At 47.0% G+C, this 13,039-nt stretch overlaps 1 protein-coding gene across 1 annotated transcript in view; it reads left to right on the top strand.

Annotated features, from left to right (window-relative positions):
* Positions 1 to 8,826: 8,826 nt before the first annotated feature.
* The window catches only part of UNC119B (unc-119 lipid binding chaperone B), a 34,049-nt gene continuing 29,836 nt past the window's right edge, over positions 8,827 to 13,039 (top strand). The window contains exons 1-2 of the mRNA XM_063913108.1: positions 8,827 to 9,175; positions 9,255 to 9,365. Coding sequence (XP_063769178.1) covers positions 8,968 to 9,175; positions 9,255 to 9,365 — 319 coding nt within the window. The 5' untranslated portion in view covers positions 8,827 to 8,967. The remainder of the gene's footprint in view (positions 9,176 to 9,254; positions 9,366 to 13,039) is intronic.

Genomic DNA, 13,039 nt, shown 5'->3' with positions numbered 1-13,039 from the left:
GGGCACAGTACCTAACTGAGGCTTGGAGGAGGGTCATAGGGGGAGGAGCCAGTACGCACCATGTGACCTAAAAGCTTTTTTAGATGTGCCCTGTCTCCTGCGGAGCCCGCTATCCCCATGGTCCTGACGGAGTCCCAGCATCCACTACGGACTATGAGAAATAGAATTATCGGTAAGTAAATTCTTATTATTTCAATTATCAGAACTTTGATCATTTATAATGATTTGCAGATCACAAAAGAGATAATGGTCTTTATTCTTATATATAATTTCCTTCTGAGAGAACAACAGTAGTTAAGGATTTGGTTCTATGAGGATATATAATGATAAATATTAGTAAATGACACCTGGGTCTGTCTCCATTGAAAATATATGTATTTTGAATGATGAACATCTAATCTGTATTTAACACCTATATGTTTATATAATTTATGTTCCTGATCGAAAAGTATTTGTATGCATTATATACTGTTTTGGGAGACTCACAATGCAGGGCGGGTCCCCATGGTAACCACACAATACGGAAGCCGAAGAATGAGTTGAGATGACTCTCACACTGGAAGTCCCGATGGATTTCCGGGTCCCTATCATGAAGGGCAAAGCTCTGAGGGCTGCACTCACGTGACGCGATGACGCGCGTCACGTGGACGCATCCACATACTAAATACTCAGACGGAGGGCGGAAGTCTCCTGGGTCTCCCTGAGCGATGGAATATACCTCGAGAGAAGGGACTTTGTTTATATTGTCACATGATTAGTGTAAACGTGACCTTGAATGACCAATGGGACTGCTTTTTTCCCCCGATCACGTGACGAGGTGCGTCACGTGATCGGAACTATCGTACTTTATTTATCTATTTAATGGGTTATACATACTCGTTTTTTAATTTCAACATAATTTATGAATATATATTTAGCATGTATTTCGGACTTATGGTCCTGTGTATAATTTTGGATGGTTTGTTTCTATATACTAGTAATTACCCAAACAGGTGACAACAATTAACTTATCAATAAGGGTATAAATAAAGCACCTTATGCCTATGGACTTTATGCTCCTGAGGAAGCTGGATGTACCAGTGAAACGCGTTGAGCTTTTTCTGACTGACTTGAGCCCACTTGCTCCATCTGGACTCTGCTCTCCACATCGGCCCGCAAAAGCCGTGTCCCCCCAGGCAATATCTGGACTTATCTCCCATCACTGGATCTCTTCATCAAATTGACCCAACCCTACAGCTACATAAAGGACTTGTTCCAAGGCTGATGCTCACCAACAAGGGGATCTGGTAAATATCTACTGAGTTCAGTGACTGCACAAGGGAGGCTGTCCTAACCTATAGGAGTGGACATTGTAAACAGTGGAGAATATGAAATATACCAATTCTATCCAGTTAAGATAAATTCAAGCTTTCACTGCCACCTTGTGGCAAGAGGAATTCCTTTCTTTTTTTAAAATTGTTTTATATGATATGTTATTAAATTGTCACCTTTTTATATAGTACAAACCATCCGTTTTTTATTATTATTAATATTTTGATTATTATTATTATTATTATTATTAAGTTTATTAATGTTATTTTTTAACACTGCTGATACATAATAATTTAAATTCATCCAGCCAGCGCAGGTACACACTCTTTTTTCTACTGTTCAGTTTTGAGGGATTGACCTTCCTCCTACCTGCTGCTGTTGGCCGCGCACCTGCATATTTGCTATTGCGCCCTAACCTCTGGCGGGAAAGGGTATAATGCCAATAACTTCTTTGAAATTAGCAGTTTTCTATCTGGGGTAACCCACGCTTCATCACACACTTCATTCAGTTCCTCTGATTCAGGAAAAACTATCGGTAGTTTTTTCACACCCCACATAATACCCCTTTTTGTGGTACTTGCAGTATCAGAGATATGCAAAGCCTCCTTCATTGCCGTGATCATATAACGTGTGGCCCTACTGGAAAATACGTTTGTTTCTTCACCGTCGACACTGGATTCAGTGTCAGTGTCTGGGTCTGTGTCGACCGACTGAGGTAAAGGGCGTTTTACAGCCCCTGACGGTGTCTGAGACGCCTGGACAGGTACTAACTGGTTTGCCGGCTGTCTCATGTCGTCAACCGACTTTTGTAGCGTGCTGACACTATCCCGTAATTCCATAAACAAAGCCATCCATTCTGGTGTCGACTCCCTAGGGGGTGACATCACCATTACAGGCAATTGCTCCGCCTCCACGCCAACATCGTCCTCATACATGTCGACACACACGTACCGACACACAGCAGACACACAGGGAATGCTCTGATAGAAGACAGGACCCCACTAGCCCTTTGGGGAGACAGAGGGAGAGTTTGCCAGCACACACCCAAGCGCTATAAATATATATAGGGACAACCTTAATAAGTGTGTTCCCTTTATAGCAGCTCAAATATTATAAATATCGCCAATAAGTGCCCCCCCTCTCTGTTTTTACCCTGTTTCTGTAGTGCAGTGCAGGGGAGAGTCCTGGGAGCCTTCCTCGCAGCGGAGCTGGGCAGGAAAATGGCGCTGTGTGCTGAGGAGAATAGGCCCCGCCCCGTTTTCGGCTGGCTTCTTCTCCCGGTTTTTTTGGAACCTGGCAGGGGTTAAATACATCCATATAGCCCCAGGGGCTATATGTGATATATTTTAGCCAGAATAGGTATATTACATTGCTGCCCAGGGCGCCCCCCCCCAGCGCCCTGCACCCTCAGTGACCGCTGGTGTGAAGTGTGCGGAGAGCAATGGCGCACAGCTGCAGTGCTGTGCGCTACCTCATGAAGACTGAGACGTCTTCTGCCGCCGGTTTCTGGACCTCTTCTCTATTCGGCATCTGCAAGGGGGTCGGCGGCGCGGCTCCGGTGACCCATCCAGGCTGTACCTGTGATCGTCCCTCTGGAGCTAGTGTCCAGTAGCCTATGAAGCAAATCCATCCTGCACGCAGGTGAGTTCACTTCTTCTCCCCTAAGTCCCTCGTTGCAGTGAGCCTGTTGCCAGCAGGACTCACTGAAAATAAAAAAAACCTAACAAACTTTTTCTAAGCAGCTCTTTAGGAGAGCCACCTAGATTGCACCCTGCTCGGACGGGCACAAAAACCTAACTGAGGCTTGGAGGAGGGTCATAGGGGGAGGAGCCAGTACACACCACCTAGTGGTCAAACTTTTAAATTTTGTGCCCTGTCTCCTGCGGAGCCGCTATTCCCCATGGTCCTGACGGAGTCCCAGCATCCACTAGGACGTCAGAGAAATCTTGTTTATAATTTTTTTCTGCTGCTATATGTCATCCTCATCTTTCTCCATGTACTGGTCCTGGGCAGAACCCTCCTCTTAAGAGGGGTACACACAGGGAGATGTGTGCTGAGCGATCTATCACAGAACGCTCAGCATACAGCGCGATGGTGTGCTGAGCGAGGGGGGTGCTCACTTCACCCAGCGGTGAAGTGAGCGATGTAACTAGATTGTGCCTGCATGCAGGCCAATCTAGAACAGACGATAGCGATGCGCGGGGCTGCGCATCGGTATCGCTATGAGGCATACACACGGAGAGATCTGCCAGGCTTTCAATTATCTGAAGGAAATGTTTCTGAAGTTAAGCTAAAAAAGGTAAAGTATAAGCATATTTGTCCCCCCCCCCCCCCTTTCCCTCCCCCCAAATAAGTAAACTGCTTACGGATTACATATTAAATTGCCGGCAGTAGAGTCTGCTGCTTGGTCCTCTGATCAAAACAGCTGTGTGCAGATTCTTAGGGAACAGAAAATAGGCCAGCTATGGGGGTAATTCATAGTTGATCGCAGCAATTTGTTAGCAGTTGGGCAAAACCATGTGCACTGCAGGTGTGGCAGATATAACATGTGCAGAGAGATTTAGATTTGGGTGGGTTATTTTGTTTCTGTGCAGGGTAAATACTGGCTGCTTTATTTTTACACTGCAATTTAGGTTTCAGTTTGAACACACCCCACCCAAATTTAACTCTCTCTACACATGTTATATCTGCCCCCCCTGCAGTGCACATGGGGGGTCATTCCGACCTGGTCGCACGCAGGCTATTTTTTGCACTGCTGAGACCAGGTGATCGCCGCCTACAGGGGAGGGGGTTAGAGCTGTGCAGGTGTGCGATCGGCTGTGCAGAGAGCTGCACAAGTAAAAAGTTTGTGCAGTCTCTGCACAGCTCAAGACTTACTCACCCGCTGCGATGATCCTTCCTGGAGCTGACGTCAGGATCCCTCCCTGCAAACGGCCGGGCACGCCTGCGTTTTCTTCGACACTCACAGAAAACGGTAAGTTGACACCACCGGCCGGCCTCTTCCTGACAATCTTCTTGTGTTCACCGCTGCGAACGCTTTCTTCTTTCAATCCGTCGCTGCCTGTGCACTGCAGCCTGCATGCATGTGCTGTTCAGACCTGATCGCACCGCTGCGAAAAACAGCAGTGTGCGATCAGGTCAGAATGACCCCCCGGTTTTGCCCAACTGCTAACAAATTTGCTGCTGCGATGAACTCTGAATTATCTCCAATGTCTCCATCGTGGATGAACTATTGGACAACTACAAGAATGTAGTTTGAGATTTGTTGGCTTCCATATAAGTAAACCTCTTGTGGATTAAATATTTAAACACTAAATTGACAGAAATTGAGTTTGCTGCTTGTTCCTCTGTCAAAGCTGCTGTGTGTGGATTCTTACGTATCCGAAAAGAGGCCAAATACGTGTCCATCGTGAATGAACTATTGGACAACAACACCGGTTGTATAATGTCACTTAAAATTCACTTTTTACAGTCTAATCTAGACTTTTTCCCTGACACCCTGAGTCATGTACTGTAAGGGGCCCTACTCACTGGCCGACCCGCCGCCGAGCTGCCCGACGGCGAATACGGCCGACGAGCGACCCGACGGCGGGGGGGCAGTGACGGGGGGAGTGAAGTTTCTTCACTCCTCCCGTCACGCGGCTGCATTGAAGTGCAGGCAAATATGGACGAGATCGTCCATATTGGCCTGCATGCACAGCCGACGGGAGACCAGCGGTGAACGAGCGCGGGGGCCGCGCATCGTTCATCGCTGGAGTCTCCACACTGAAAGATATGAACGAGTTCTCGTTCATTTATGAACGAGATCGTTCATATCTTTCAAGAAATCGGCCAGTGTGTAGGGCCTATAAGTGATGAACAAGGGAAACATTTTCACCAAGACATTCTGACAAATGTGAGAGGGGAAGCAGAAAGTGGCAGGGAGAGGCCAGAGAGTCGCAGGAGGAGACAGTTGATGACAGAGAAAGGCAGAGGGTGGTTAGGGAAGCAGAGAGTGACTGAGAGAGGCAGTTAATGACAGGGAGAGGCAGGAGGAGGTAGTGGGTGATGGAGAGGAAGAGGGTGGCAAGGAGAGGCAGTGGGTGAGAGCGAGAAGCATAGAAGGACAGCTGGATCTGAACTCCCCCCAAGTCACACACACCACTTGCCCTGCAACAATGAAATCATTGGGACTACAACAAATGCCCGGGGATATAGAGAGAGAGAGAGAGAGAGAGAGAGAGAGAGAGAGAGAGAGAGAGAGAGAGAGAGAGTGTGTGTGTGTAAACACACACATACATATACACGCACACATATATGAAATGGCATAATAAATTTATAACAAATGTTTTCTCTCTTACAACATACCACTCTTAATATTCCCTTCTGTACACCTTTACTGACATAACTTGAATTATTTTTTCTGTCTCCCCTCCCCTGTATATGTATGATCATTTATCTACCTACTTCACTTATACACTGCTCAAAAAAATAAAGGGAACTCTAAAATAACACATCCTAGATCTGAATGAATTAAATATTCTTATTAAATACTTTGTTCTTTACATAGTTGAATGTGCTGACAACAAACTCACACAAAAATGATCAATGGAAATCAAATTTATTAACCCATGGAGGTCTGGATTTGGAGTCACCCTCAAAATTAAAGTGGAAAAACACACTACAGGCTGATCCAACTTTGATGTAATGTCCTTAAAACAAGTCAAAATAAGGCTCAGTAGTGTGTGTGGCTTCCACGTGCCTGTATGACCTTCCTACAATGCCTGGGCATGCTCCTGATGAGGTGGCGGATGGTCTTCTGAGGGATCTCCTCCCAGACCTGGACTAAAGCATCCGCCAACTCCTGGACAGTCTGTGGTGTTGGTGGATTGAGTGAGACATGATGTCCCAGATGTGCTCAATTGGATTCAGGTCTGGGGAACGGGTGGGCCAGTCCATAGCATCAATGCCTTCGTCTTGCAGGAACTGCTGACACACTCCAGCCACATGAGGTCTAGCATTGTTTTGCATTAGGAGGAACCCAGGGCCAACCGCACCAGCATATGGTCTCATAAGGGGTCTGAGGATCTCATCTCGGTACCTAATGGCAGTCAAGCTACCTCTGGCGAGCACATGGAGGGCTGTGCAGCCCCCCAAAGAAATGCCACCCCACACCATTACTGACCCACTGCCAAACTGGTCATGCTGGAGGATGTTGCAGGCAGCAGAACGTTCTCCTTGGCGTCTCCAGACTCTGTCACATCTGTCACATGTGCTCAGTGAGAACCTGCTTTCATCTGTGAAGAGCACAGGGCGCCAGTGGCGAATTTGCCAATCTTGGTGTTCTCTGGCAAATGCCAAACGTCCTGCACGGTGTTGGGCTGTAAACACAACCCCCACCTGTGGACGTCGGGCCCTCAAACCACCCTCATGGAGTCTGTTTCTGATCATTTGAGTAGACATGCACATTTGTGGCTTGCTGGAGGTTATTTTGCAGGGCTCTGGCAGTGCTCCTCCTGTTCCTCCTTGCACAAAGGCGGAGGTAGCGGTCCTGCTGCTGGGTTGTTGCCCTCCTATGGCCTCCTCCACGTCTCCTGATGTACTGGCCTGTCTCCTGGTAGCGCCTCCATGCTCTGGACACTACGCTGACAGACACAGCAAACCTTCTTGCCATAGCTCGCAGTGATGTGCCATCCTGGATGAGCTGCACTACCTGAGCCACTTGTGTGGGTTGTAGGGAGGTCATACAGGCACGTAGAGGCCACACACACTACTGAGCCTCATTTTGACTTGTTTTAAGGACATTACATCAAAGTTGGATCAGCCTGTAGTGTGTTTTTCCACTTTAATTTTGAGGGTGACTCCAAATCCAGACCTCCATGGGTTAATAAATTTGATTTCCATTGATCATTTTTGTGATTTTGTTGTCAGCACATTCAACTATGTAAAGAACAAAGTATTTAATAAGAATATTTCATTCATTCAGATCTAGGATGTGTTGTTTTAGTGTTCCCTTTATTTTTTTGAGCAGTGTATAATGCTAATGATCTTTTGTTGCACACACAATTTCACATGCCCCTCCTCATTTTTTAATTAGAGTACCTGCTCCTCCACTTTTTCTTATCTCCTTTGTGGATGCTGGGGCTGGGCTTTTATTAACAAATGCATTATGGCTAATTTGAATTGAGTTTGGGAAGTTCAGTTTCTGCAGTTTTTAAGCATTTTGGTAGTTTTATTAGTATTGTATAAATGAATGGTGAAAACAAATATTCACATACCAGAAGCATACATTACTTTAACATTTGTTGAGCAGTGTCTAAAATGTGGTAATTGCTAAATCTGCCCCTTATTGTATATATCACCAATCTCAGCTGCCTATTTACACTTGTGCGTACAAAGCAATATGATGACAACAAGCGTCCAAACAAAGGACACGATACAACCTGATCGCTGCTGTGCATTTTTGCAGCAGGCTGTGATCAGATAGCCACCGCCCATACAGAGTGAAAACCCACCCCGTGCAAGTGTAGGGAGTGCGCAAATAACGCCAGACAGCTGCAAATCTGTTCGCAACTCACTCACAATTGAATGATTTTTCCAGTCTGTATGTAGCCCAAGAATTACTCCTACAGTGCGATACAAACAGGCTGTTTGGGCATGAAGCTGATGGGTTCGGTATGAATGGTCGACCATGTGAACGGATACCAAGCTGATGTCACACACCCTCCCTGAAAACACTTGGGAACGCCTGCATTTTTCCTGACGCTCCCAGAAAACGCCCAGTTACCATCCACAAACGTCCGCTTCCTGTCAATCACCTTGCGAATGCCCGTGCAATTTACATTTTCGCACCACCCTGTCTGTTTGGCGACGCGCCTGTGCATTGCGGTGCATACGCAGTCATTCAATAATTAGCCGCTGTTCAATTTCGCACAACAGTGATCAGTTCTGAATCGGGCCCTAAGCTTGGCTGAGAGGAAAACTTAGAAAATTGGCACATGGGTAAATGCAGCCTGGTGTACACGAGACAGACACTAGTGCCCTTGTTGCCGCCTGCCAATAAAACACCATGTGTAGCCTCAATCTGGATCTCCCACATATATACAGCAGGTATGCAGAGAACAAACATTATGTAGTAGTAGAATTAACATTTGCTATTGCGATTTAATACAGCAGCATCATAGTACTCTATACATAAAGAGATAAGGGTGAGACTGCTCCTGTATAGACTAAACAAACTGCTTATAGGAAAACGATCTCTAGCATTAGCAAAGCTATGCTACACACAAGTGACCTCGTTTCACCCATCAATGATTCAGCTCCGAAGATACTGCTAACAAATGAGCTATAACTCTATAAACCCTAGGACCTGAGCCACAGCCTGCAGGCCCCTGCACCAGGCACCTACTGCTGCCCTCACACCTGAGCTCCCTGCATGCAACACCACTCTCCTCTGCTGCTGCTGGTCACTGGGCAGCGGGACTGCCGTATAGGTTACACATGTTATATACAGCCTCGCACTCCCATTGGCTGAGCCCGGCCAGTCTCGGGCATACGCCCAGCAGCCAGTGGTGCTGTGTGTCCTGCGCTACTGCATGTCACCCAGTAACGGCGGGGCCGCCCTCTCTCCATAGCTACGGCAGCAGCAGCGGATGTGGCAGCCGCCATCTTGCAGCCATGAGCGGGTCACACCGGGAGGCAGCAAAGGAAGAGCGCAAGAAAGCAGGGGGCGGGGTGATCAACCGGCTGAAGGCGCGACGGCTCCATGTCAGGGAGGGGGGTGACGCCGAGCCCAGGACCGACATCCTGCTCACAGAGCAGCAGCTGTTGGGGCTAAAGGAGCTGAAACCGGAGCACGTCCTAGGCCTGAGGCGGGTCACGGAGAGTAAGTGGGCTGCTGGTTGGGTCAGAGGGCGGGATCCCGCCGGGTCTGTGCAGTAACTTGTGTTCTCTTTCGCCGCTAGATTACTTGTGTAAACCCGAAGAGAACATCTATGGGATCGACTTCACCCGCTTCAAGATCCGGGACTTAGAGACGGGCACTGTGCTGTTCGAGATCTCCAAGCCCTGCTCAGGTATCTGCTGCGCCCGGAGCCATCAGTAGCATCGGTACACACTACACTTCTATCCTGCCCTGTGCGAGCCCCGGCTGCTGCCTGACATAAACCTCTCTTGTGTACAATCCAAAATCGAGAAAAATAGAGTAAGCAGCGCTAGAGGTACACACTGACAATTCCAAAAAATATATAGGTTCCAATGATAATAAAGGTTATTATGCTAAAATAAGAGAAAAATGAAAAACAGTAACAAAATTAATATTGCTGCAGCATCAGACAAGTGAGATCCATTGAAACCACTCCTGGTGACTGGAATTGGATGGTAGTCGTTAGGTCGACATGAGTTTTTCACATCTTTTGTTATTTTTTTTGACCTTTTTCATACATAACGATCCACGCGGACTACAATTGGGAACGGTAACCTGGTCCGAGCGCAGCGAGGCACCTTGCCCGAAGCATGGCGAGCAAAGCGGTGCACTAATTTGGGGTTCCCCGTCACTTTTCGAAGAAAACTACACCAAAAACAGTCGAACTCATGTCGACCTTTTTCCATGTTGACCTAATGCATATCGACCTTCAGTGGTCGACCCAATGTATGTCAACCTAATGAACCACACCCGACTGGAATACTATGCTGCAACAATGTGTTGTTGATACAATTCTCTAATGCATCTCCAGACTGTGCATCCCAGAAGCTGGATATATTACTTATCAAGGATCCTGAGGTAGCTGAGAGTAGAAAGGCATGACAATAAATATTGATATAAACACAGTAAATTCTGCAGAGTTTTAATTAATTTCCGTTCCGGAAAAATTACTCTCGTGAATGGTGACTGGGCGTTTGCATTATAACCAAGTCGCTGCAGCAACCATGATAATTGTATCTATTAGTTTCAAAGAAGTTCCACACCACCGTTCAATTACGAGTCATATCACTAGCAGAAAACTATTGTGCGATACCTCAGTGAGTAAAATCAGGTGTAGCTAACCCTGGTCCTCGGGAGCTACCAAAAGTACATGTTTTCCAGGCCACCTGTGGAACCGGTAGAATGTGTCGGTTAGGAAAGAATGCACCACATGTTTGAAAATGTAGCAGTTAGTAATGACTACACCTGTGCACCAGCTAGGTGGTCTAAAAAACATGAACTGTTAGTAGCTCTTGAGGAACGGGTTGGCTACCCCTGGACTAAATATTAATCCCGATAGCCAGATGATTCCTAGTGATCTTGCGATATTTCTACACTTTGTGCACTGTCTCCGATGTTTGCAGCTTTAGGTTTAATTAGGATACCAGGAGGAGGTGTCATACTTTTGTAAAGGTCATGGGATCGTTACAAAACTCGTTAGGACCCACCTCCACTCACCTTTCCCAGGACTCAGGCCATGTTATTAGAACACACTTGCAGTGGCTTTGGAAAGCTTGAGCAATAATCACCCGCGGATGCTTTAGCAGCAAGCAGTTATGGAGACTGCACCGAGTGTAGCAAAACAACCAAGATTACCTGGTACCATTCAGCCGTTAAGAATAATTTTTATTTAGTCACAGAGGTATTGCACATTCTGCCGGTGAGGATGGTCCATCAGAAGGGCTTTCAAATTACTTATAATTGAACAGTGACGTGGAACTTCTTTGAATCAGATACAATTCTCATAGTTGACTGCAGTGACTTTATTATAATTCAGACTCCCAGCCACCATTATGAGAGTCATTTTCCTGGAGCAGAGATCAAGTAAATCTCTGCACAATTAAGTATATTTATTGGCAAGCCTTCCGACTGTCTGCTACAGTATCTTGGGAGCCTTGATAATATATCCAGCTACTGAGATTTAAGTTGGTGACGCATTAGTATTCTAGTCACTAGGAGTGGATTTCAATGTGTCATTTGTCTGATGCGGATATTTGTTTTATTACTATGTTTATCTAATTTTTTCCCCCTTATTTTTCTGTCAGCCACGAGGGGACACTGGCATAACTTCAACACCGTGGTGGTGATAATGGTGGCTTACAGGGAGCTGGCACTTTAAATAATCGAAGAAGTGAAACCGGCTCCTCGCCCTCTATTCCCCATCATCCCTCAGCTTTGAATTTGTGCCGTAGGAGTCGGTCACTGCTGACTGAGCTCCAGCTCAGTCTATATCTATTTTCATTTACTTTCTTTTATTTCTCTGACGTCCTAAGTGGATGCTGGGGACTCCGTCGGGACCATGGGGATTAGCGGCTCCGCAGGAGACAGGGCACAAAAGTAAAAGCTTTAGGATCAGGTGGTGTGCACTGGCTCCTCCCCCTATGACCCTCCTCCAAGCCTCAGTTAGATTTTTGTGCCCGGCCGAGAAGGGTGCAATCTAGGTGGCTCTCCTAAAGAGCTGCTTAGAGTAAAAGTTTGTTAGGTTTTTTATTTTCAGTGAGTCCTGCTGGCAACAGGCTCACTGCTACGAGGGACTTAGGGGAGAGAAGTGAACTCACCTGCGTGCAGGATGGATTGGCTTCTTAGGCTACTGGACACCATTAGCTCCAGAGGGAGTCGGAACACAGGTCTCACCCTGGGGTTCGTCCCGGAGCCGCGCCGCCGACCCCCCTTGCAGATGCCGAAAAGTGAAGGTCCAGAAACGGCGGCAGAAGACTCTTCAGTCTTCATAAGGTAGCGCACAGCACTGCAGCTGTGCGCCATTGTTGTCAGCACACTTCATAGCAGCGGTCACTGAGGGTGCAGGGCGCTGGGGGGGGGGCGCCCTGGGCAGCAATGATAGTACCTTATTCTGGCTAAAAATACATCACATATAGCCCCTGGGGGCTATATGGATGTATTTAACCCCTGCCAGGTCTCAGAAAAACGGGAGAAGAAGCCCGCCGAAAAGGGGGCGGGGCCTATTCTCCTCAGCACACAGCGCCATTTTCCCTCACAGAAATGCTGGTGGGAAGGCTCCCAGGCTCTCCCCTGCACTGCACTACAGAAACAGGGTTAAAACAGAGAGGGGGGGCACTTATTTGGCGATATGTATATATATATTAAAATGCTATAAGGGAAAAACACTTATATAAAGGTTGTCCCTGTATAATTATAGCGTTTTTGGTGTGTGCTGGCAAACTCTCCCTCTGTCTCCCCAAAGGGCTAGTGGGGTCCTGTCCTCTATCAGAGCATTCCCTGTGTGTGTGCTGTGTGTCGGTACGTGTGTGTCGACATGTATGAGGACGATGTTGGTGAGGAGGCGGAGCAATTGCCTGAAATGGTGATGTCACTCTCTAGGGAGTCGACACCGGAATGGATGGCTTATTTAAGGAATTACGTGATAATGTCAACACGCTGCAAGGTCGGTTGACGACATGAGACGGCCGGCAAACAAATTAGTACCTGTCCAGGCGTCTCAAACACCGTCAGGGGTTGTAAAACGCTCATTTACCTCAGTCGGTCGACACAGACACGGACACTGACTCCAGTGTCGACGGTGAAGAAACAAACGTATTTTCCTTTAGGGCCACACGTTACATGTTAAGGGCAATGAAGGAGGTGTTACATATTTCTGATACTACAAGTACCACAAGAAGGGTATTATGTGGGGTGTGAAAAAACTACCTGTAGTTTTTCCTGAATCAGATAAATTAAATGAAGTGTGTGATGATGCGTGGGTTTCCCCCGATAGAAAATTATTGGCGGTATACCCTTTCCCGCCAGAAGTTAGGGCGCGTTGGGAAA

This window comes from Pseudophryne corroboree, chromosome 1 (assembly GCF_028390025.1).
Source record: "Pseudophryne corroboree isolate aPseCor3 chromosome 1, aPseCor3.hap2, whole genome shotgun sequence".
NCBI classification, from domain to species: domain Eukaryota; kingdom Metazoa; phylum Chordata; class Amphibia; order Anura; family Myobatrachidae; genus Pseudophryne; species Pseudophryne corroboree.
This window is presented reverse-complemented; position numbering and strand designations above follow the sequence as displayed.